The sequence below is a fragment of the Dermacentor variabilis genome, chromosome 8 (assembly GCF_050947875.1).
Source record: "Dermacentor variabilis isolate Ectoservices chromosome 8, ASM5094787v1, whole genome shotgun sequence".
NCBI lineage: Eukaryota > Metazoa > Arthropoda > Arachnida > Ixodida > Ixodidae > Dermacentor > Dermacentor variabilis.
The window spans coordinates 13,390,347-13,413,823 of record NC_134575.1 but is presented as its reverse complement, the minus strand read 5'-3'; the positions used below and the strand labels follow the sequence as shown (position 1 = coordinate 13,413,823).

At 47.9% G+C, this 23,477-nt stretch overlaps 1 protein-coding gene across 1 annotated transcript; it reads left to right on the top strand.

Moving 5' to 3' along the window:
- Nucleotides 1-342: 342 nt before the first annotated feature.
- On the top strand, nt 343-22,349 carry LOC142590875 (uncharacterized). The gene is made up of 4 exons (XM_075703275.1): nt 343-550; nt 7,419-7,726; nt 15,936-16,055; nt 22,030-22,349. The coding sequence occupies exons 2-4, from the start codon at nt 7,475-7,477 to the stop codon at nt 22,162-22,164; spliced, it is 507 nt and encodes a 168-aa protein (XP_075559390.1). The 5' UTR covers nt 343-550; nt 7,419-7,474; the 3' UTR covers nt 22,165-22,349.
- The last annotated feature ends 1,128 nt before the right edge of the window (nt 22,350-23,477 follow it).

The following is a 23,477-nucleotide window of genomic DNA, read 5'->3' as shown; positions in this document are numbered from 1 at the left end:
ATTTCTGTGCCACGCGAGAGGCTAGGCTGGGTCGGTGAGTTTTGCAGCTGACCTTGGTTCTATAAACGTAACTGCCAAAAGCGACTGCAGTGCTGGAAGAAAGTTGTCTGGCCAGTAAAGGAGGTCTCCTTCGAGCGTATAGCGTGAAGCGGGGCCAAGGGCGCGGTATTGCAGCTCTGTAGGGTTGAGCTTTGCGTTGCGAGTGCTGGGCAGAAGAGGAGAGTCTCACTTTCACCGCAGAAGCCGCAGACTGTTGAATTTGCTCGGCCTTGGCTGTAAGGCGGGCGGCAGCAGTTTTGACACAGCCGGAAGAGAGGGAGTCATCGATACGCACATGCGAAACAACAAAGAGAACACGAGTATTCGACCGGCGCCGGAAAAAATCAATAAACCGGCTCAGTCTGGACCCGGCGCTCGTCCCGCCCGCATGCTTCTCCCTCCCACGCGGGCTCGCCTCAGCACCTTCCCGCTCTTCGTTCAAAACAGCAGGCATCGCAGCGTACCCGCGTGGATATACGGCCATCTTACAGCCGTCACGGAGGCAGTGGACGTAAGTGTGACTGCGGAATTCCATTGACGAGTCTCCATTGGCCAAAGCGCGTGCTCACGTCACCCGGCTGGTAAAAGCTTCGACAGTTGTTAGACGACCTGTCCCTGAACCCGAGCAGACCCGGGGAGGGGAAAAAACTAGTTTTAACAAGTTTACATAGTTATTACCGCGTAACAATAATGTGTCATAGTATAAGTACTAAGATGCAGGGCGCACAAGTGTCACCGAACAAGTACGCGGAAGAAACCGAAAAACACGACAGACGAACTCGGGTACAAACAATATAATTCTATTTAATTCTGGACAGAAGTTCTATTCGAGGCAAGGATTTGGTTTAGGGCCCGTAGTTCATGCAGGAACTATTTTTGTATTGTTTTTAAGGGATGGATTGAAATGTTTTAACCACAGAGGAAATTTGTGGGCGCACGTGCGTCTGCAGGTTCGTCCTGACACTGATGAACTGCCTGAAGCATTTTTCTTTTCCTTTCCTTCTTTCTTTGCGTTTACAGATGTCCACGCTGCAGCAGCTTCAACATTTTGTTTTCGTTCCCGTTTCTCCAATTCCTCTCTTCTTTTCTTTTTCCAAAATCATACAAATGGTATTAGCCAAGATATGAAATGCCTGAACCTTTCTGCAGCAAATAGCTGTCATAAAAGAACAGAAGGACAGATGTAGGAAAGTGGGGAGGATATGCAAATTAAATAAATACGAGAGCGGATACATTATCTGGCGCATTCGTTTCGCAGTACAGCGTAGTGTAGTGCAAGAACCCCTATTGGGGGGGGGGGGGGGATTGAAATATATGCCGTAAAATAATTAATTAAGAAGTTGATTTGCGTAAACGTTTTAATTATTCTATAAGGTATTTTGATTTCTCGAACAGATAATGGCCACATCACTGAGTAATTTAGATCAAGGGTTAGAATTCTGCTATCTAGCTGCCACAAGCAATGTAAAAAAATTTGGTGCAGCTAAAAAAGAGACGCTGAATGCATATGCCGGTTTCCGCTCGAGTGTCAAGCGAAAACGAGACCATTATTCATATACAAATAATTTTAATAGCATAGCTTGATCACTGGCTCACACAACGTCGGTAGCGTTCATTACCTTTCTAACACCTGCATTTATTATCAACCTTTACGAGAAAGCGAACTTCGTGGAGAAATCGAGTTTGGGCAGATATCCAGAAAACTTGTTCAAAAGGCGAAAATTGTGACTCATCGGGTTTTGCCTGAAAATGAAGGACAATAAATGCCAGCTGCAGCAAGGTGCCCGTAGTGTAAAGGACTCAAGACTGCACAGCAGCACCGACGTATAAAAAGAATTGGTTCATTAAATCAGCTTATCGAAGTTAATGTAGAATAGCCATGGTAACAGAACAAAAGTCCATGATAGTCAGTCAGCCTCTAGAATCTGTGCAGGAGTACGTTTATTTATTTCAATTGCTCACAGATTACCTTGATCATGAGAAAGAAATACACAGAATAATAACGGCTTGGAGCGCATATGGCAGGCATTACCAAATCATCACGGGGATGTTACAGCTATCCTTGAAAGGAAAAGTGCACAATCATTGCATTCTACCGGCGCCAACATATGGGGCAGAAACTTGGAGGTTAGCAAAGAAGCTCGAGAAGAAGTTAAGGACCGCGTAAAGAGCGATGTAGCGAAAAATGTTGGCTGTGAGGTTAAGAGAAAGGAAGAGAGCGGTGTTGATCAGAGAGCAAACGGGGATAGACGATATACCAGCTGACATGAGGGGAATTAAATGGAGCTGGGTAGGCCATGTAACGCATAGGACAGATAGCCGGTGGTCCATCAGAGTTACAGAATGGGCGCCGAGGTAAGGGAAGCGCAGTCGAGGACAACAAAGAATTAGGCAAAGTGGGGAAACTATAGGGCATTTGCAGGCACAAATTGGAACCAGCTAGCTCAAGACAGAGGTGATTTGCGATTGCTGGGAGAGGCCTTCATTCTGCAGTGGATATGAAGATTATGCTGCTGATGATGATGATTACATGGAACGGTATCTAGTTCGGCAGTTTTCCGTATATCGGCACAGCCGCGCAGTCTTGGGACCCCTTCAACCAGAGGCGACTTGTCGCGAGTCATATTGAACGCGAGTGCCCTTCAAGACAGGAGGTCCTGCCCGAAGCCGAAGGCTGTGCACAACCTGCAGTTCTTATATAGGAATATGTAGATTTATGCTCCTGCTGCCCTTTACCGCTCTTGCTTCCGGGGCATACTTTTCGGGGACGGCCAACTTGTGTCAATGCGTGTGATTTTAACCGAATTTATTGCGAATTAATTGCTTTATTGAATTTGTTACCTTAATTTTAGACAAACAAGGATATAATGTTGTTAGCTTCTATAGTTCGATCACATTTTGCACGATCATTGCCTCCATTATTTTCATCCCCAAACTGAAATATGCGCATTTAAGATTTGAGCTCTTTAAGTAAAATGCCTTGCTAAATATCCTTAACCTAGTCTTTGCTTCTGTCGGCTATTACATGGTAACTTTACACTTGCGCTGCTCAAAAAAAGTTTTTCGCAATGTTTTATTGTCCCTGCAGTTTTATTGTGATACTTTTTGACATACCACTTGCCGTAAAATCTCGAGAGATGTCCCACCCCTGAAAGACAACTCAACCCAATTTTCAGCACGATTTTCTAGTTTTTCAAAAACAGCGATAGATAATCTACCCCTGACAATAGCATCGTCCCTTTCGGTGATAACGTCCGCGGAAACGAGGTTAGCTAGCGTAGGAGATGACCAAACAATGGGCACTGGCTGAACTGTGACTGCGATAACAGGTCACACACAGGATCACTGCAAGGCTGTGGCAAAGCTTCACCGTGGAGAAGAAAGTGAAGGTTGTCCGTTGGCACATACGCCAATTTGGGCTGCAAATCGAAAGCAAGTTAGGCGGTGAAATTCTGCTTATAAAACTCTCCTTCAGGAGTGTCACGGAAAAGGAAAGCTTAAGCGCTCGTTGAACAGCGGTCGACCTGTGTTTTCCGGGGAGACTGACGACAGACTTCTTGAATTTCTGCCATAAGGGAGAGCGGCGGGATGGTCGGTTAGTAACGATTCGCTACAAGAACATACAGGGAAGCTCGCATTGGAAACCAAGCTGGGGGACTTCAACGCTTCGGGCCAATATCTGTCCCGATGGAAAACGAAGTTCAACGTGTCACTTCGCGCCGCGACAAACGACAGCCAGAAACCTCCGATCGACCATGTGGAAGCTGTATCGGCCTTCCGAAAGGCTGTAGGAATGCTGTGCCTCCAGCACGACTACAGTGGCTTCTCCATCACCAACGTGAACCAGACGATGGTACGGATGGATCATTCCGCAAAGCCAACCAACAACGTCACCGGGAAAGCAAGTATCCAGAGCACGATCCGTCAATTACGATCATGCTTCCGTCGTAGGTTTACGGCGGCGTTCTGTGCGACCGCGGCGGGGACTAAGCTCCCGGCATTCAAAATCCTCAAAGAGCCGACCGGCCGGATCCTTCCGAAGGTGCTGTTCGCCCTCAGCGTTCCGGGTGGCTGCACACCGATAGTGCAGCCAGCTGACGTGAGTTGGATGAAACCGGTCAAGGACAGCATTCGCAAGGCCTGCACAAGCTTCGTTCGAGCTCGGGCAGTGACGCCTAAGGGGAATCTCAAGAAGCCATCGCGACAAGATGTCGTCGACTTCGTTTCCAAGGCTTGGGCGGCCGTGAGCGAGGAAGCTGTCGCCCACTCCTTCAAGCGGTGCATGTGGTATATCAACCGGACATTTTGAAGCAATAATATTTCTAAGTCACGTACACACCGAGTTCCGGGGCCGAGCTTGGTCATGCAGGTGCAGGCTGGGGCCTGGTCTGGGCATGTAGCCACGGGCCCGTGCTGTGCTCTAGTACTGTGTGTGCTTTTAGCCCGCATAGACGTCACGGATTCTACTTCATTTCTGCTCACGTTGGTGATCGTCTGGTGCCTTGTCTATTGCATCACTGGTGGACGTGATTACGGAGCGTAGTAATGTTTAACGTATAAAGGATAAGAATAAATTATACCACGAATTCCTTAGTTGTCGGGATCCTGAAGTGTTTTGTAGATACAAAAAATTCCGAAATTCTCTGAACAATGATTTAAGAAAAGCTAAAAATAATTACTACACAGCAAAATTTGAGAACATATATGACAACGCTAAGAAGGTGCGGGAAATGGTAAATGCATTAACAAATAGAAACAGTTTGGTGATATAAAGGAAATTATATAAATGGTAGAACTACTTGTGGTGAGGATCTGGCTAACTCAATGAATGCCCATTTCATAAATGCAGGATGTTATGAAGAGCCTAATGCCACTGATTGTGAACTAATATTACAGCTATACCCATGTTAGAACAAACAATATTCATGCAACCAACATCTCCTACCGAAGTGGAAGCGTCCATGAGGCTGCTAGAAAGTAACGTCGCCCCTGGAATTGACGAAATTGGCTCTAAAGAATTAAAACAAATATCTCGCCTTGTTTCGGGGACAATTGCTCACATTATTAATCTCATGCTAACAACCGGTGTGTTCCGACATAAACTTAAGATAGCAAGAGTAAGAGCTATATTTAAAGGAGGTGACAGAAATAATTTATCAAATTACCGACCGATATCGGTGCTCCCCATTTTGTCCAAAATCTTTGAAAGTGTGATTAACCAAAGGCTGATTTCTTTTTTTTTTAACGAACACAAAATCTTGTCTAGTAGCCAATATGGATTTCAAAAAAATAGATCAACTGAAGAAGCGTTGTGCTATATTAAAGATAGCATACTTACAAACATTGACAGTAAGAAGTTAACACTTGGTTTATTTCTCGACTTAAAGAAAGCATTTGACTCAATAAAATACGATATTCTACAGCACAACCTGTCTAGATATGGTGTGCGGGGAGTTGTACTAGCGCTCGTTAAAAACTACTAAAGTGACCGCTATCAAATCGTGCAAATAAAAGACACCACATCATCACAGCTAAAGTTAACACAAGGAGTTCCACAGGGCTCAATATTAGGACCGTTTTTATTTCTTGTTTACATTAGTGACATTGTAACTATACCCAACTCTCCTGAACTTATTATGTATGCCGAGGGTATACTAATATCTTTTTTAATTCCACAGATCAAACAGATTTAGAAAGAAGGGCCAACACCTACCTTGCGTCCCTCGCGGCCTGGCTCCGCGAAAATAGGCTGCAGCTTAACACAGCGAAAACAAAGCACATAATATTTCATGCACTTAACAAACCACTAAGTAGAGAAATAGCTTTAACTATTGAAGGGCAACAGATAACCAGGGTTAAGGAGCAAAAGTTTCTTGGTGTTTGGTTCTAAGAGCACCTTTCATGGAATGTACACATTAATAATTTAGCTACCGAACACTCCCGACCTGTTGGATGCTTGTATAAAAATGCACACCTATAATACCTATTTGGCTGAAACAAAACTTATATACTTCACTGTTCTACTCCAGATTATCGTACGGCATATTGGTATGGGGTACCACAACAAAAACTAACTACAACAGGCTCATTATTCTACAAAAGAAAATATATTGCACATTTATGAAAACTATCAGGGACCATGTCATGAGCTAAGCACATTACCATTATTTTTAAATACCGAATGCTTAAAGCTCACGACGTTTATGATTTTAAACTACTGCAGTATATATATATAAAAATCCACTATATATACACGAAAACATTAATGAAGTTACTTACGATATGAGACTAAAAAGAAAACGGACCCTAAACACAAGGACCAAGTATGTAAACAAACAACCAGGTACCAAGTACTAACAATCCTAAATAAGCTAGAAGATAACATTGATTTCAGTATGACTAGAAACGCCTTCAAAAACTATGTGAAGGAATTGTTACTAACACAGTGTTTGAGAGAGTGATTGTTGCAACATAAATATATTATAACCCGCTTTTTTTCCTTTTTTCTGTTTTACGTGGATACATACATGTTCATGGTTATGTGCTGCACTTTAGTGTACTATGGTAATTTACCTGTATAACCTGTACTTTATTGCCTGTGGACCGGGAGAGGAAAGGGGAAGAAGGGGAAGAAGGGGAAAAAGGGAACTTTTTTTTCTTATTTCACCGTCTATATTAGTAAACAAACTGTAACCCCATAATTTTTTCAGTTCTGTTCTCAGTTAGTGTAAACTCGTGTACAACGTGTTAAAATATGTAACGTTATGTGTGTCCGCTCACTGGCAATGAACTACCACTAAATAATGTATAATAAAAGCGTATATTGCAGGTACAGGGGCCCCTGTCAGGCGCTGTGCGCCTTTTGCCTCTGCACCTTTCTTGAAAGTGTACTCAAGATGAAATGAATATTCATTCATTCTTTAAAAAAAAAGATTAAGTCCTTCACTAAAGCGCTCGAAACCGCAGTATGTTTCAGTCCGTCAGGGAGAGTCTTGTGCTATTCCACGAATTCTCGGCAGTCTAATAAGTAATGTTTCAAATCACAACGAGCGTGACAGAAGGAATTGCTCTGACACACCGCGATAGTCCAGTGGCTATGGCGATGCGCTGCAGGGCAGGAGGTCACGGGTTCTATGATGGCCGCGGCGGCTACATTTCGTTCGGCGCAAAGTCCACGAACACTGGTGTGTCGTGCGTGTACGTTGAAGGATCCCAGGGAGTCAAAACTATAATCCGCGAGTCCGCCCCCCCCCCCCACCTCATACGGCGGGCCTCATAATCTGATCGTGGCTTTGGCACGTAAAACCCCAGAATTTAATTTTAATGAGCTGTTGTGCATGGCAGACACCCGCAAGCTTTCTTTGAATGTTTCGTTCCAGGTCGAGGAACACCGCGCTGTAACTAGAGGCGGCAAGCGCGAAGACAAGCAAGCGTCATGGCGTCCGAAACGAACGAGCCCTGCCTGGTGAACCTCCACATGACGCCGCTTCAGGCGAGCCACGGTGCTCAGGAGCTGGCCAGGTCCGGCGTCGAGCTGCCGAGCTGGATCCAGCACTGGGCGATCGTCTTCCTGTGGCAGGAGCAGGACCGCGCCCTGCGAGTCGAAGGCATCGAGGAGGACGACAAGTGCGAGGTCAAGGTCAAGGAGATGAGCTTCCAGGAGGGGCTGGAACAACCGGGAACCAAGGTATTTTGCTGTTTGCAAGCACGGACCTTGGGAAACTTCCGGCATTGCCCGCGTAAATGACTCGTTTTTCTGGTGAGAAAGGACGAGCAATTGTGTAAAGAAAGGAAAAGACAGGGATAAGAAAAGAGCGTCAGTCACTCTTGGCAGTTTTGTGGCGTCCTTTTCACGTCATTTTGCATATACGCGCTGTCATATATATATATATATATATATATATATATATATATATATATATATAATGTTACGCATGAAGAAAACGAAGACCAGTGAACGTGCTTGCGGTCCCGAGTGGAAGAAGAAAGAAGAGAACGACGCTCAGTTGATAAACCAGCTGACCGCTCTTGCGCTCACCTTCGCGACGTAAAGTAAACGGTCCCCTTCATCCGTCAGGGTTATAAACGGTCTCCTTCGCGCGTAACAAAGTGGTGGAGGTGCTGGGTATCGCTCACAACAACGGAACCATCACTGCCGCAGCTTCGTCGAAGCCGTCGACTTGCCGGCCTCCCGCCATCAGCCGTGACCATCTTCGACATGCCAGAAGAAGGAGCCACTCCGAGGGCAGCGCCTAGCAGTCCGCTGCCATACTATCGAGTTCCACCCACCTTCGGAGGCAAAGCGGGGGAAGATGCCGACGAGTGGCTCGTCCACTACAAACGAGTGAGCAAATCCAACGGGTGGGATGCAACCGCTCAGCTCACCAACGTGGTGTTCTCCCTGACCGATACCGCCCTCGTGTGGTATGAGAACCACGAGGACGCGCTTACGACGTGGGAACATTTTGTTGACGAGTTAAAGGCGTGTTTTGGGGACTCAGTCGCCAAAAAAAAGCGTGCGGAGTAGACACTGTCGCAACGGGCGCAGCTACCAGGTGAGACATGCACAACATACATCGAAAAAGTGTTAAAGCTGTGCAAGGTGGTCAATGCTCGCATGTCGGAAGAAGATAGAGTTGGGCATTTGCTGAAAGGAGTGGCTGAGGATGTGTACAATTTTCTAATTGGAAAGGAGAGCCTCAGTTCTGTGTCCGATGTCATACGGCACTGCAGAACTTTTGAAACGCTAAAGATGCGTCGGATTGCGCCAAAGTTTGGTCGGTTGGCAAACGTTACGACGGTTGCCAGTGTGGACACGAGTCCTTGCCTCGACCTTCCTTCGACCATCCGACAGATTGTCCGCGAGGAACTTTCCCGCCGCGAAGGGTTGTTGCATTCCACTGGTGACCACCATGGCGTGTACACGTCACGTGAGGCTATGACGGCGCCACATTCGGCCCCTTGGCAACCGATGGTTACCGCAGCGGCCGTGGAGTACAGCGCAGCCCCACAGTCGAGGATGACAACATGCCCGCCGACTCCGCGCTATGACCAACGCACTCAGCGCACGCCTTCTCGACGCTCGATGTATCGTCGTGACACTCGCCACGAACCAACCCACTACACGCGGGAAAATGATAATATCCGCTTCATCGACGAACGACCAAGGTTTAGACCTCTCCCGGTGTGTTATTCCTGTGGTGTCCCGGGTCATATATCGCGGTTTTGCAACCAGCGTATAACCACGTGGTATGGCCAGCCGTCAGAGTTTTTTCGGCCCTCCGAACGGCCACACGGTGCCCCGTGGCCAGCACACGTATCGTCTGGCGACGAGTATTGGCCGAGCAGCTCCCGGAATCGCTCCCCAGCATCTGACAGAAGTTTGACACCCCCACCGCAACGTCGTGCTCCCCGTTCTCCCTCACCGCTGCGTCGCACCGCGTCCCCTTCGTCACCGGAAAACTAGCTAGCGCGGCCGATGGAGGTGAGGTCGCTGGAGACGTGCTACTGACAGAAATACCTCCTGTGTTGATGCTGAAAAACAAAGTTCGCGTGCTTGTAGATAATGTCCCTGTGATGGCTCTGGTGGACACAGGCGCAACAATTTCGGTCATGAGTGTCTCGTTTAAACACGTGTTAGGGCGAAAGGTTTTGTTTAAATGGGACGAAGATTCAAAGTTCTGTGGAGTGAGTGGTGAGCCGTTGCGACCTATTGGTGTGTGTAGTGCTGACGTATTTTTGGGAGGCCATGTTATTACGACAGAGTTTGTAATTATTCCTCGGTCGACCCATGATGTTATCCTCGGCATGGACTTCTTGCGGGAGTGTGGTGCTACTGTCGACTGCCGCACCGGAAAAGTATTCTTAAGTGGTAGGATTCCATCAGGACTCCTGGAGAACCCTGTAGATCGCGAAACTACACTGTGTGTTTGTGGTGATACGGTCATGCCTGCATCATCTACCGTTTGCGTTCCCGTTGTCTGTTGCGGCGCCGATTCCGACTGCTTCGAAGCTACCGTAGAACCGATGCACTTTAACTGTATGAAGAAGAATGTTTTGGTTCCACATTGTGTGGTGTCGATCAAAGGCGGACGCACTGGCTTATGGACCGTAAACTGTTCTAAGGAGCCCCTTATACTATCTGACGGCATGAAATTAGCCTTCGCCAGGGAACACGCGTCCTTATCAGTGGCTCAACTTACAGATGTGCCGGAAGAACCTGACGGCCACAGTTCGGAAACGGCCCTTTTGTCGATGGTCAATAAATCGCTCAGCACGAGTGAACGCCGAACGTTAGTGGGTGTGCTTTCGAAGCACGTTTCGGTATTCGACTTTGCGCAGAAGGACAATATACCTGCAATCCCTGCGTCTCGAACGCGCCATACCATCAACACGGGTTCGGCAAATCCGATTAGACAAAAGCCATATCGTGTTTCACCATCAGAGCGCCAGATTATCAACGAACAAGTGCACGAAATGATGAAAAAGGGAGTCGTACAAGAGTCAGCAAGTCCGTGGGCAGCTCCAGTGATTCTTGTTAAAAAAAAAGATGGATCTTGGAGATTTTGCGTCGACTATCGCCGTTTGAATGCTGTAACAAAAAAGGACGTGTACCCACTCCCACGTATTGATGACGCAATAGACTGCCTTCATTCCACCTCTTACTTTTCCTCAGTAGATTTACGATCCGGCTATTGGCAAATTCCGATGCATCCTGACGACAAGGAGAAGACTGCCTTTGTAACCCCTGACGGGCTCTTCGAATTTAATGTGATGCCATTTGGATTGTGCAACGCTCCGGCAACTTTCGAGAGATTTATGGACACTGTATTGCGTGGCTTGAAGTGGAACATCTGCATGTGCTATCTCGACGACGTCGTCATCTTTGGCCGCACCTTCAGCGAACACAACTCGCGTCTGGATATTGTCCTGAACTGCATCAGAAACGCTGGTCTAGTTTTAAACTCTAAGAAATGCCACTTCGGAGACCGCCAAACCCTTGTGCTTGGGCACCTCGTCGACAAGGATGGCATCCGCCCTGATCCCCAGAAAACAGCAGCCGTTGAAGCGTTCAGTGCACCGCGCTGTGTCAAGGAGCTCCGTAGTTTTCTGGGGCTTTGTTCCTATTTCCGCCGATTTATTCCTAAATTCGCCGACGTTGCGTATCCGCTGACATGCCTGCTACGAAAGGACACCCCCTTTGAGTGGACTCCGGAGTGCGACTCTTCTTTTCGTCAGTTGAAGTTCCTGCTGACGTCACGACCGGTTCTTCAACACTTCAGTCCTTCAGCTCCGACAGAACTCCATACGGATGCCAGTGGCATAGGTATTGGTGCCGTCCTAGTTCAACGCTGCGGTGACCGCGAACACGTGATCGCATATGCAAGCCGCTCATTAAGTAGGCCCGAGCAGAATTACACTGTGACGGAACAAGAATGCCTCGCGGTAATATTTGCGGTTCAGCGGTTTCGTTCTTACCTGTATGGACGCCCCTTTACAGTGGTCACCGACCACCACTCGTTGTGTTGGCTTGTGAATCTTCGTGACCCTTGTGGCCGCCTTGCGCGCTGGGCGCTCCGACTGCAAGAATACAGCTTCACCGTCTCTTATAAGAGTGGTCGACGACACGCTGATGCGGACTGTCTCTCGCGTATGCCACTTAGTACTACGGACTGTGACGCCGACGACTTCGATCACCTCGTGGCTTCTGTGTCGCCGCGTTTTCCAGACTTCGACTGCTTCACAACCGAACAGCGAAAAGACGATAAATTAACACCGCTCTTCACCGCTACGACCGCCTCGACGACAGCAAACCATTTCTGTGTACGTGATGGACTCCTCTATAAGAAGAACTTTTCCAGCACTGGCGCACCTTTTCTCCTAGTGGTGCCGGAGAGCCTTCGCACAGCGATTCTGCGTGCTATGCACGACGACCCTACGTCTGGCCATCTGGGTTCGGCGAGGACGCTTTACCGGATTCAGGAACGCTTTTATTGGCCTGGAATGCGACAATCTGTTGAGACGTATGTGGCCAGCTGCATGCAGTGTCAGCGCCACAAACGGCCATCTACTGCTCCGGCAGGTCTTCTGCAGCCGATCCCGCCTCCAAGCACGCCTTTCCAACAAGTGGGCATTGACTTCGTAGGCCCATTTCCCAAATCAGCCAAGGGAAACCGCTGGATAGTTGTGTGCGTCGACTACCTCACACGCTACTGCGAGACGGCGGCCGTGCCCTCCGCAACTGCCACTGACGTTTCAACATTCCTGCTGCAATATGTGATCCTGCGACATGGTCCGCCCCGCGTGATCATCAGCGACCGTGGACGACAATTCACAGCGGACGTCGTAGAGGAGCTGCTTCGTTTGTGTGATTCCCACTTGCGTCACTCGACACCATACCATCCACAGACGAATGGGCTTACGGAGCGTACCAACCGAACAATTGTAAACATGCTATCTATGTACGTTTCATCCGACCACAAGAACTGGGATGACGTACTGCCTTTTATCACGTACGCATTCAACACCGCCAAGCACGAGACCACCGGCTATAGCCCTTTCTTCCTGCTGTACGCACGGCCACCCCGGTACACAATCGACACTGTTTTCCCCTTCTGCAGTCACGAAAATTCCACTGTCGCCGAGACTCTCCGCCTCGCCGAAGAAGCTCGTCGTATTGCTCGTTTGCGCACTTTGGCATCGCAGGACAGATCAAAAGTACGCTACGACATTCGCCACCGTCCGGTAACCTATCGCCCTGGTGATTTAGTCTGGCTGTGGACTCCAGTACGGAAACGCGGGTTATGCCAAAAGCTTTTGGCCACCTACGATGGACCGTTTGTGATTATTAGAAGACTCACGGAAGTCACGTATAACATAGCTCGCCTCACGGCGAGTGGTAGAAGAGCTGCCAAGACACAAGTGGTCCATGTCGCCCGCTTGCAATTGTTCACGTCAAGACACATGGATTGACTCGCCCGGCGGGCTTCGTCTGCGACGAGAGGAATGTTACGCATGAAGAAAACGAAGACCAGTGAACGTGCTTGCGGTCCCGAGTGGAAGAAGAAAGAAGAGAACGACGCTCAGTTGATAAACCAGCTGACCGCTCTTGCGCTCACCTTCGCGACCTAAAGTAAACGGTCCCCTTCATCCGTCAGGGTTATAAACGGTCTCCTTCGCGCGTAACAATATATATATAGTGTGTGTGTGTGTGGGAACCAACTAGCCCAGCAACGAGTAGTGATAAATAACACGCTAACAAGAATGACAGTGGTGAGCCGACCTAGCGCTGGAACAGATTTGAGGAGATCACTTGACGCTTTTTCTTTGCAGCTATCTCACTTTTGCAAATTGACTTTACTAATTTTACATTACTAAATTACGCATATTTGTACTTAAGTCATGTGGCAAATCACTTCTATTTGAAAGCGTAAAAATAGATGTCCCGCGCACGTTCAGCCAACTTGAAAACGTGCTTGTTTTCCTTATATAACACGTGACCGAAAGTTTCTCGGGGAGCAAGCTCACTGCTATCGTAGCGTTCGCAGGACCATCTATTAGATTGGGACCTTTAAATGTGAGAACATATAACTTGCGTGCCCTCAGCCACTTTGCTGAGCCTGACTGTCATCATCTGAGCAACAGACGACGCCGGAGAATACGATAGAAAAGAAAGGAGAGCGTCACAAGGTGCACTAACTGAAAGCTTAGTTCTTGATCGCGCTGAATAAATCCGGTTTGATAAGAATAAACCGAAGATACGCGCCATCCCAAGCACACAAAGAAAGCTGTAAACTGTCGAAAATTATCAAAAGGACCGTCATCCGCCGCGGCGGCTATATGATGTTACGCCGATAGTTAGCACGAGGTCACTGGTTCGATTTCCAGCGGTGTGGGCGGGAATTATTCTGACCGGGGCGAAATGCAAGAACTCACATGCACTTAGCTTTAGGCACTCGTGAAAGAACCACGGATGGTTAAAATTAATCCGAAGCTTCCCACTATACTGCGTCCCTCATATCGCATTGTGCACTTTCAAGACACGAAACCCCACAGGTTATTTCAGTTTAATCTGGCTGTTTACCATCGAAGCTAAGAAAATATATATTTAAAAAATTAATTAGTTTGGTTCGAAACAACAAGCCGGCGGCCGTGATACAGGCCTCTTACCATTAATCCACAACGGCATTCCACAACCACGACACACAACCGCGACAATGGAAGAAAAAAAAAAGTTGTGCTATAACTTTACTCTCCAATTTCACAGAATCGTTTTTGATGGGTCCCCGTAAAGGTATCATCAAAAAACATGATATCTCTTGTTTCGTGATGTAAATTAAACTCCAAAATTATTAGCTATCGTAAGGACAGGAAGTGCAAATGATCGTGTGTTCACAAGAAATACGCAGAATTTGAAACTGCGTAGTTATACCTATCATACTCCTGCACACAGTCCCCTGCTCATTGTCGCAGGTAGGGAATCGTCTACGGAGAACCAGAATCGCCCCTGACGTGACAAATATATCCACTATAAAAATAACACTGTAATGCCCAGCGTACCATATTGTATGGTACGCCGATTTTGATGCCTCAAATTGGTGATTTACGCGTGGAAATCTTAACGCGAAGTCTACAGTTGCGTTTTGGTGTGCTAGGGTGAAGTTCCAGCCGTGAATAGTTCAGTAAACCAATTAATAATCAGTTAATTTCTGTACTAATAGAGTTTTAACTCGAACAACATTTAATCTTTTTTTTTTCTTTTTGCACAAATGCACTCTCCAGTAAACGCGAATAGCTGCTCCAATATTGCTACTGTGACATTGTGTTTTAGAGCATTACAGGGATATACAAAATTATACGAATAGTGTCTTAATGCGCGCGCCCTCTCCCAGATAGTCGTTATATGTGAATTCTGAAACATGTTCAACAATGCGGTGGTGTTTGGCGCGTTCAGTGAGAGTTTCTCCTCTGCGAGATCCCTTCAAATTATTCCAAAAGTCATTGGATAAACATCTGGAAAAGAATGTGCGAATCTTTTAGCGGCAACTACATACATATCGACAGAAAGCAGATGCCGGTATAGGCTATGCCTTGAATAGCAAGAAAGATTTTATTTCTAAACGATCTTTAGACCAAGCCATCACTGGAATCTATCTGGTTCATCTGCTATGATGATAGGTCAAGTTAATCTAAATATTTGTTACTACCTTGTCCCTGTTAGGTAGGGTAGACATAAAGGAGCCTCTATGCAAAATTATACGTTTGAAATACAAGCGCAAGCGTCACGGAAAGCTCACAAAAATTCCAATCTTTAATACCGGAACTAGGGTGGCTAGTCACCATACTGAAAATGAAAAAAAAAGATAATAATAATAACACCGTCATTACCGCTTGCCGGAAATGACGTATGAGCTAGAGCGCGCGGCTCTTCGGCATGACCTCCGAGATTCCGCGGCTACCCGCGGCGCAGTGAAAGATCTCGGATGCGGCGTGCTGGAACATACGTCAAAGTGACAACCACCAGGTGTATGCTTCGTCTGCTTACGTGCTGTTAAGTGAAAGCTAACAAGAAAACTGTAATTATCAACCCTGCGGCGTTGACAAAATTGCTTTAGTGGTACATGCTAGTCAGTTATAACAAATTTAGTCAAATGAAGCTTTGTTGCAGTTGGCCTCTAAATGTAGAGGCCGCAGACCGCAGCAATTCTTCGTATATGCCACCAAATCTTCATTTTGAAAATAATACAGCGATGTATGCGTGTGACATTTGAGCGCCAACGATGCAGTGGTCAACTGAAAATTTTTGAACTTGTCGGACCAAATACGCCGATCACTGTACTGACTGTAGTGTACTGACTGCCTCTTTGCAATGCTCGATGTCTCTTGCCTTCACACAGGTCGAGTGCGGCACTTATCCATTGACTATTGAACAAGTGAAAAAGGTAGCCGAGGAAAAAGGTGCCAATCCACCAGACTACGACGAGCTTACAGCTAGCTGCCAGACTACGGCCAAGGAGGTTCGTTCACACTGCATGGTTTTGCGTTTTATTTTTAAGCCTCGGCATAATGCCTCCGCAGAAGCTTCTGCTACTATGCAACACCTGTGACGTTGCAGCTGCTTCGAAAACCTGAAGGCGGTGTGGGCACCTGTTTGTCACTGTCTTTCGTCGTGTTCCATAGAGCGCACTAAATTTAAGTTGTCTGAAAGAACCCGTCGCATACAAGCCGTATATATTTTACGAGTTTCTGTCGTCTGCAGTTTGAGTGCACGTCGTAGTACATAGTTAATCACATGTGGTTCGCCTGTTGCGGTGTATACCAGCTAGGCCCAGTGCGATTGTCAAACGCGCGCTATGCTTATACCGAGCAAGACGTGACCTAATCGAGGGAGAACGCCATGCGGAGCGAGAGATAAACACTTTATTTCAGATAATCAAGTCCGATGCCTCGCTGTTACGATTCTTCAAGGCAGCGTCGACGAACTCCACCAGGTAATCCTGTGCCAGTCAAGCCGCCGAAGGGAGAGTGGTGGAGGGACAAGGAAGGAGAGGAGAGAGAAACAGGCCGAGGCAGTGCCATAGAAAGCGCTGGGAAGTGATTGATACGAAAAGCAGGGAAGAGATTTATACGACCGGGCCCGTTATAGACATAGGTAGCGGTGCAAGGTAGATAGAGAAGTTTTGAGGAAGAAAAAGAACATTAATTAAGGACACCAATTGCAATGCATGCTCACTGACCTGGAGAGGCAAAGCAGAAGAGTGGGTCTAAAAATTAATATGCAGAAAACTAAAGTAATGCTTAACAGTCTCGGGAGAGAACAGCAATTTACAATAGGCAGCGAGGCACTGGAAGTCGTAAGGGAATACATCTACTTAGGGCAGGTAGTGACGGCGGATCCGGATCATGAGACGGAAATAATCAGAAGAATAAGAATGGGCTGGAGTGCGTTTGGCAGGCATTCCCAAATCATGAACAGCAGGTTGCCGTTATCCCTCAAGAGAAAAGTATATAATAGCTGTGTCTTACCAGTACTCACCTACGGGGCAGAAACCTGGAGGCTTACGAAAAGGGTTCTACTCAAATTGAGGACGACACAACGAGCTATGGAAAGAAGAATGATAGGTGTAACGTTAAGGGATAAGAAAAGAGCAGATTGGGTGAGGGAACAAACGCGAGTTAATGACATCTTAGTTGAAATCAAGAAAAAGAAATGGGCATGGGCAGGACATGTAATGAGGAGGGAAGATAACCGATGGTCATTAAGGGTTACGGACTGGATCCCAAGGGAAGGGAAGCGTAGCAGGGGGCGGCAGAAAGTTAGGTGGGCGGATGAGATTAAGAAGTTTGCAGGGACGGCATGGCCACAATTAGTACATGACCGGGGTTGTTGGAGAAGTATGGGAGAGGCCTTTGCCCTGCAGTGGGCGTAACCAGGCTGATGATGATGATGATGAATTAAGGAGGTGCACACAAAAATGCAGAAAGCATGTATAGCATATGTTATTAACTCAAGCAGGCTAGGTGGCTATTTGCCACCACCCCGATTCAAAAGTGATGTCAATAAATTATCATCATCATCATCATCTAGGAGTTTGAGTAACCCCCACAAAAGGGGCAGATTAGTGTAGGTTCATCTGCGAAAGCGTGGAGAAGGCAGATGCGGGTTGGAGAGAGCAAAGATTTGGACTGAACTAAAGCCCCTTAAACTTCGTAAAGTAGCAACACTCTCCTCCTCCGCCTTCCCTCCTCTTCGTTTCTCCTCTCTTTCACACTCCCTCCTCGACCGTGGCGCCGCCTACACCGCTCGAGCGTAGCAACTGCGCCAACATGCGCTCCTCGCCACTCCGTAGACGCTTCTCGAGCGAAAATGGCGCTGATGCACGGCGCGAGGGCCCACGTGGTGCTATCAGGCCAATAGCGACGCGGTGTCGGCCTCAGCCAGAGCGCGTGTGGAGGAGGCGGCATTCTTCAAAGCGTGGCGCTACATTACAAAGTTTAAGGGGCTTGAGACTGAACATGCGGTAGGTGCAACGCAATTCGCAAGCGGGAGTGCCGGACGGGCAGGGGAAGGCGGAAGGACGGAACCGCGGGCGGATGCGCTGGCGTCGGTGAAAGAACAGAGAGAGAGACAAGAAGGAAAGGCAGGGAAGTCAGCCAAAGTCTCACCCGGCTGACTATACCCTACACGCGGGATGCGATGGGACGAGTGGGGAGGTAGCGCTTGATCGAGGGCTTTACCCCGCGAAACGTCCCGTTGGGGTCGCATGCGACGTGAGAGGTGAAGTAGACACCGTAGGGAACGGCGCAGCCTAAGCACTCAATGATAGTGCGGCCCTGTCAAGTGAGGCCTAGGCGAAGCTCTTCCCATTTAAGCGGCGAGGGGGGGAGTAAGGGAGCTATAGCTCTAGGACTATATCGTGCTCATGGAAAGTAATCATTCTTTCTCAATACGTTCGCCGATTACTGAAGGTGTAAATGGAGTAACAGCGGTGCATATCTCCCTTTGGCCAAGCAAGGTGGATCGGTGCGCCCTTTTCTCGTCTAAGCGGTGAAGTCACCCGCGGGTGCCAAATAACTGCAGCGCAAGGCGCTATTCTTGTTGAACAACTGCGTTAACCGATAAAGAACTTGCCTTTTTTGGGATCGCACATGCCCTCTCGTTCATCTTAAGAGGGTAGCTGTGATTCGTTTTAAGTTTGAGTGCTCGCTCATGTTGGCTTCATGCTTTGGAGGGGACGTTTTTGCCTTGGATTCTTGGTCATGTATGCTTGTTACCCGAAATAAAAAAAATATGCCGTGGTTGAACGCAGTTGAACCAAGTTTATCGAGCGAGCGATAGCACGGTTTTGCTTGCTTTTGGAATGAACACAAACGCCGCTCTGCGCCGTCAGCAACTATAGCCGCATCTATAATTCCACCACAAGACAACGCACAGACGCTGTTCGGCACGGCAGCAGCAGCGAGCGAATTGGCCCCCATGCTGCGTCTCGCTTCAACGCGAACTAAGCGTCGAAAGAACAGCGCATACGAAGCTACCAGCACTCGGCGCACTTTGTACACATCGCAGATCGCTTTGAAAATATGGGCGCCCACGCTGCGTACGCAGCAGCCGCCGGTAGTGGCAGGCTAAGTAGCAGTTTGATCTTGGCTGAACTTGAAGGTCAGATTTACGGAACCAAGCGTTCTCTGGATTTGTACCTGGAGCAGTAGAGCTATCGCTCTAAAAATTCAGCTAGAAGTCAGCGCTTGTATTAGTCTTTCTAACCCCTCGTCTGTGTATGGGTTGTAAGTCACGTTCGCAATGGAATACCAACTAGTCCGTACAGGCACGTACCCAGGTGGGGGGGTCAGCTCCCCCCCCCCAAATTAAGCGGCATACCCACCCCCCTATCCGCCCCACGCCGCCACTCCTCACACACGTTCCTAAAGCGCCGACTAATCAATCTGCTCGGCGGTCAACATTCTGCTGCGTTTACCGCGAAAGCAGTGTGTGACTAACTTCCACAGTCTTTTCGGCCAGGAAAGGGATTCGGTTCGGAATATTTTCGGCCAGGAAAGGACCAGGAAAGGGTTTCGGTTCGCTGGTCTGTATGCTCGTGGAACGAGTCGTGGCAGGAGAAAACGCCATTTGCGTTTACCTTTTGCTTCATTATTTCCTCGACTGACAGTTCGCCGCGGCACTGGCAGATCCTCGGAAGCATATACCCGCGATATGGTTTAGATAACGTGGAAAATAAAATCATGCGAAACAACGTCTATCATCAGACTCTGCAACAACCGTTAAACCCATAAGCAATATGACTGTCATCCGTTACCTCGTCTGGCTTTTCCCTAATTGTAAATCACTTTTCGTGCAAAATTGGCAATTGGAAACAAGAGTCGCAAGGAGTTGAGAAATTAAGCGATCTACTAAGGGAAAGATAAAGGCAACAGCCAAACAGGGAGGAAAAGCGAAAATCGTTTGTGAAAATATTTATGGATCAACGTCTTTTGAGTTAAAAAGGAAGTAGAAAAAATGCCGCCGGAAGTGGCGAATAATTCCGTGTGTCTTGATTGACGCTGCTACAGTACTAAATCGAGCCGCCTGACATAGCCACTTCTCTGCTGTGCTAATGTGGGTGTTTTTCTAACCTTCCGCGGTGGGCACAGTAAGTCTAGAACCGCAGCGTTCTGCGCTCTATACGTGTTTGTATGGTACTGGTGACCACGCATCGTTACGCAACTTCCCAAATAACAACGTGAGTCGGTTTTGGCACTTAGTAGAGCCGTAAACGAGGGATCCAAAAGAATTGTGATTGTTCCGCAAATATATATTTATCTACAATTCTTCCAGAGCTAATTCGAAAAACGTTGCTAGAAACCTTTATTTTGCACTTTCGCTTGTTAACTTGTTCTTGGCAAGATTCTTCCTGCGCATCTTTCATGAGTGAGTCCATTTGATGTGGTTATTTGTTTGCCAAGTAAAGGAGAGGTGTACCTCACACGCGTACCTGTGAGATACACGTTATTTCAATTCTCTTTTCCGGGTTCACCCGTCTTTATGGCAAATGGTGGGCATTATTCAGATTCGTACTTCCCCCTCCTCATTTGCATAGAAAACTTGCCTTAGGCTGCCCCCCCCCCCCGAAAAAATTTTCTGCGTACGTGCCTGAGCCCGTACACAAACCCTGCTTTATGTGGAGCTGTACTGTATACACTAACAGAATCTTAATGTAAACTAAAAATCAAAAATAAAATTATTTTAGCTTTGATATATATATATATATATATATATCGATAGCAAGTCACATTTGAAGCATGGCATCCGAGATAGGGCGGCGCGCGATGTCAGTGTTCCACCCGATCTCGAAGGCCAAACAACGTGTGCGCGGTTTCATGAAGCCTTGCGTGTCAGTGGTCACTCCGAGACTTTTCGAGACAGGCAAAATTTTGCTTTCGATAGCGAGTTATACCGTTTGTCCTAGATCTCAAGCCTTGCATATAATGTGTCTAGTAGTACAAAAAGCAAAAGAAAAACAATAACGGCGTGAAACGAATAAGGTCTGCACCAAAATCTCGGAGGCAACAGCCATCGCACGCGAAATGCACGCCAAGTGGCGCCACAACACTGCACCGCTTTAGCGCCACGGCTTCACCAAGGCGCACGTATCTGCGCTTCTGCGCCTTGCTAGCGACGTTCATCAACTATGTCTGTACAATGTCGTCAACGCACACCTGAAGCGCTCATTGATCAACAAGAACACGTACCCGCGTCGTCGGTACCAAACAATTGCTTTCATTCAGTTGTATACATAGACGCTTTAGTTTTATTTTAGAGCGCATCTCTTAGGCGCCCGTTCCTGCTTGAGCGTCGACGTCCCTCGGCGTAACCGAGATAACAAGGACAGCGAAGGATGAAAGAGCGAATGCGGAGCGCGACGGGGGATGAAAGACGGCGAAAGCGAAGAGAGCGCGAGGAGGAAAGAAGAGCAGGCAGGAAGGTATGGCGAAAGCGTAAGAAGAAAAATGTAGTGCCGCGCAAAACGTATTCTGCGGCGATGATCGCTACGAGATGGCGCTAGAGCAGCGCGCATCATCTGTTCACCGATGACGCCATCGAAAATGCATGCGGAGAGCGCGTCCGTCGATAAACAAAGCGCTGCATGAGCCGAGGTCTGTTTGCAGCGGCTGATGTGAATCGCGCCCGCGCGTCACCCACGCGCTGCCTCTCACGATCTTCAGGTTAGTGAGGCAGTCGCGCCATACTTGGCTCCGTTCGCAACGTGTCGCCCGAGACATTGTCCGCGCCAGCCAATATATCGCGAAATGAAAACACGTGTAGAGGTACGCTTAAATTTCGCATTAGGGAGCATTGTAATCGTCGGTGAATATTTTATTACCTTTATAAAACGAGGCAGTTTTGCAGCTTGTGCGAAATACAGTTTCGGAAAACAGTTGTAAACTGCATAGCTTATGCTGACATTCAAATTTATATGCGCAATTTTTTTTCAGGTTCTCTCGGACCTCGGCATTACAATCGGAACGCAGAGTGCGCTCGAGTCTGTGCTGACCGTTTTGCTGTCCCTAGGAGGAGACGGCGCTGCTGAAAAGTTGCAGTCTGCCCTCAAGGACAAAACAGCGCGTTAGCCACCGCAGCAAAATCAAAGGACTGCAGAAAATTCCGGCACATGTGCCAAAATGAAAGTACACACTTGTGGTTGAATAAAAATCACTACATCCCAATGAAATAGGGCGACAGTCTAAATTCGCCATTTTTGATGATCTTACTGCGAAAGGGTGAAAATATACGATTTTCGGACTCCCTAGGGGCCGCGAAAACGTCCGAAAAAGTGAATGCATGTCTTTTACAGCCCTTAAGGGCTCAAATCGCCACCGGCACGCCCGAAAAAGCTCTGAAGGTCTGCCTTTACACTTATTAGGCATATCGGTGCTCGTAATGTGACAGGAGGTGGCGGGTGCACGCGTGTATGGTTAAGGAATACATACTGTGCCCCGTGACAGTTGCCCCTTCCCACACCTATGCTTCACAGCGTAACACTGCTGTAATGTGGCGAAGCTGACTTCCAGAAACCGGCATTATGCAACGCGCCATGCTTTCCGAACTTCGAAGCCAATCGCGATGACCGCAAAGGTGGTGTCGGTGCCGTTGCTGACAGCGGCGAATTCTTTCAATGAAAAACACGTCACAGAACGGCAAGAACCTCAATACCGAACCTCGAAGCAGCTAAGCCTAGCATTGCCGCGGTGCTGGCTACGGTTGCCAGTGAATGTGCGTGCGAGTTCGCGGTTGTGGCTTTTATGAATGCCGTTTCGGACCTGTGGTCACGGCAAAAAGTCCGGGAAATCTGACGGCCGAAGGATTCTTGCATCCGAAATTTCAGACGTCCTTATACATTGACCCCAGGGGCTACGTAGTGGGGCCGCGAAGCCGTCCGAAATATCTGGCGTCCGGAAAGTCGCTCGTTGACTGTACTCTGGCAACTCCTCCAGCCGACGACGCGGCGTCAAAGACCATTCGTTACGATTCCTCTCTGTTACTCGAGTCAGCATTACCGCGACTTTCGTTTCCTTTCAATAAAATTACAGCTAATTTTTCCTTATAGAAGCACAAATTCCCTGAGTTTTTCCGGACTACTCAAAATCGCTCAGAATTTCCCTTTTCCCGGTTTTCCCGGTTGGTAGACACCCTGAGTGGACTCCACATACACACACACAAGAAGAAAGGAAGCCTTCAGGCAGTGGCGTATAAAGGAGGAGACATCGGCCTGGAGAGCGTGTCTCTAGCCTGCGCTACTCCCCACTGGGGAAAGGAGAAGTGGGAAATACACGGAAGGGTAGGTGGAAACAGCTGAAAATCACACGAAAGCTCGCGTGCCCTTCTCCTCGAGGGTACGGCGCTTTCTGTCGGAGAATCAAGGTCGACCGCATAAACCAACGTA

Excerpts from the sequence above, each read along its gene's own strand:
- LOC142590875 (XM_075703275.1), top strand. The coding sequence starts at position 7,475 with ATGGCGTCCGAAACGAACGAGCCCTGCCTGGTGAACCTCCACATGACG. Across the intron at positions 7,727-15,935 it reads TGGAACAACCGGGAACCAAG|GTCGAGTGCGGCACTTATCC; the intron begins GTATTTTGCTGT and ends GCCTTCACACAG. Across the intron at positions 16,056-22,029 it reads GCCAGACTACGGCCAAGGAG|GTTCTCTCGGACCTCGGCAT; the intron begins GTTCGTTCACAC and ends ATTTTTTTTCAG.